This window comes from Rhinopithecus bieti, unplaced genomic scaffold, assembly GCF_001698545.2.
Source record: "Rhinopithecus bieti isolate Rb0 unplaced genomic scaffold, ASM169854v2 scaffold_1599, whole genome shotgun sequence".
In the NCBI taxonomy this organism is placed as follows: Eukaryota; Metazoa; Chordata; class Mammalia; order Primates; family Cercopithecidae; genus Rhinopithecus; species Rhinopithecus bieti.
Window position 1 is genome coordinate 2947391 of NW_016804139.1, and position 1188 is coordinate 2948578.

Consider the following 1188-nt stretch of genomic DNA (forward strand, 5'->3'; position numbering starts at 1 on the left):
AAATGCAAAAGGACTGGCTGGTAAAAGCCTGCCATGTTTACAAATCACAAAGGAAGCCAGTCACTATCTGAAAGAGGTATCTGCACCCCTATGTTCACTGCAGCATTACTCACAATAGCCAAAATAGAGAAACATGCTCAGTGTCTGTCAACAGATGAATGGATAAAGAAAATGTGGCGCGCACACACACAGTGGAATAGCATTCAGCCTTTAAAAAGAAGGGAAATCCTGCCATTTGTGACAACACGGATGAATTTTAAGGTTATTATACTAAGTGAAGTAAGTTAGGCAGAGAAAGACAAATGCTGTGTGATCTCACAAACAGACATTTCTCAAAAGAAGACATACATGCAGGCGACAATCATATAAAAAAAGTTCCTTTCCGCGCTGCCTACGGAGGGGTCCATACGGCGTTGTTCTGGATTCCCGTCGTAACTTAAAGGGAAACTTTTCACAATGTCCGGAGCCCTTGATGTCCTGCAAATGAAGGAGGAAGATGTCCTTAAGTTCCTTGCAGCAGGAACCCACTTAGGTGGCACCAATCTTGACTTCCAGATGGAACAGTACATCTATAAAAGGAAAAGTGATGGCATCTACATCATAAATCTGAAGAGGACCTGGGAGAAGCTTCTGCTGGCGGCCCGTGCCATTGTTGCCATTGAAAACCCTGCTGATGTCAGTGTTATATCCTCCAGGAATACTGGCCAGAGGGCCATGCTGAAGTTTGCTGCTGCCACTGGAGCCACTCCAATTGCTGGCCGCTTCACTCCTGGGACCTTCACTAACCAGATCCAGGCAGCCTTCCGGGAGCCACGGCTTCTTGTGGTTACTGACCCCAGGGCTGACCACCAGCCTCTTACGGAGGCATCTTATGTTAACCTACCTACCATTGCTCTGTGTAACACAGATTCTCCTCTGCGCTATGTGGACATTGCCATCCCATGCAACAACAAGGGAGCTCACTCAGTGGGTTTGATGTGGTGGATGCTGGCTCGGGAAGTTCTGCACATGCGTGGCACTATTTCCCGTGAACACCCGTGGGAGGTCATGCCTGATCTCTACTTCTACAGAGATCCTGAAGAGATTGAAAAAGAAGAGCAGGCTGCTGCTGAAAAGGCAGTGACCAAGGAGGAATTTCAGGGTGAATGGACTGCTCCAGCTCCTGAGTTCACTGCTACTCAGCCTGAG

General features: G+C 47.9%; 1 protein-coding gene across 1 annotated transcript; it reads left to right on the forward strand.

The window, feature by feature from the left end:
* Window positions 1–361: 361 nt before the first annotated feature.
* On the forward strand, window positions 362–1182 carry LOC108526115 (40S ribosomal protein SA-like; the record flags this gene model as incomplete). The annotated part of the gene is made up of 1 exon (XM_017866787.1): window positions 362–1182. A coding segment is annotated over exon 1 (726 nt), but the record flags the coding sequence as incomplete, so codon positions are not given.
* Between the last annotated feature and the right edge of the window lie 6 nt (window positions 1183–1188).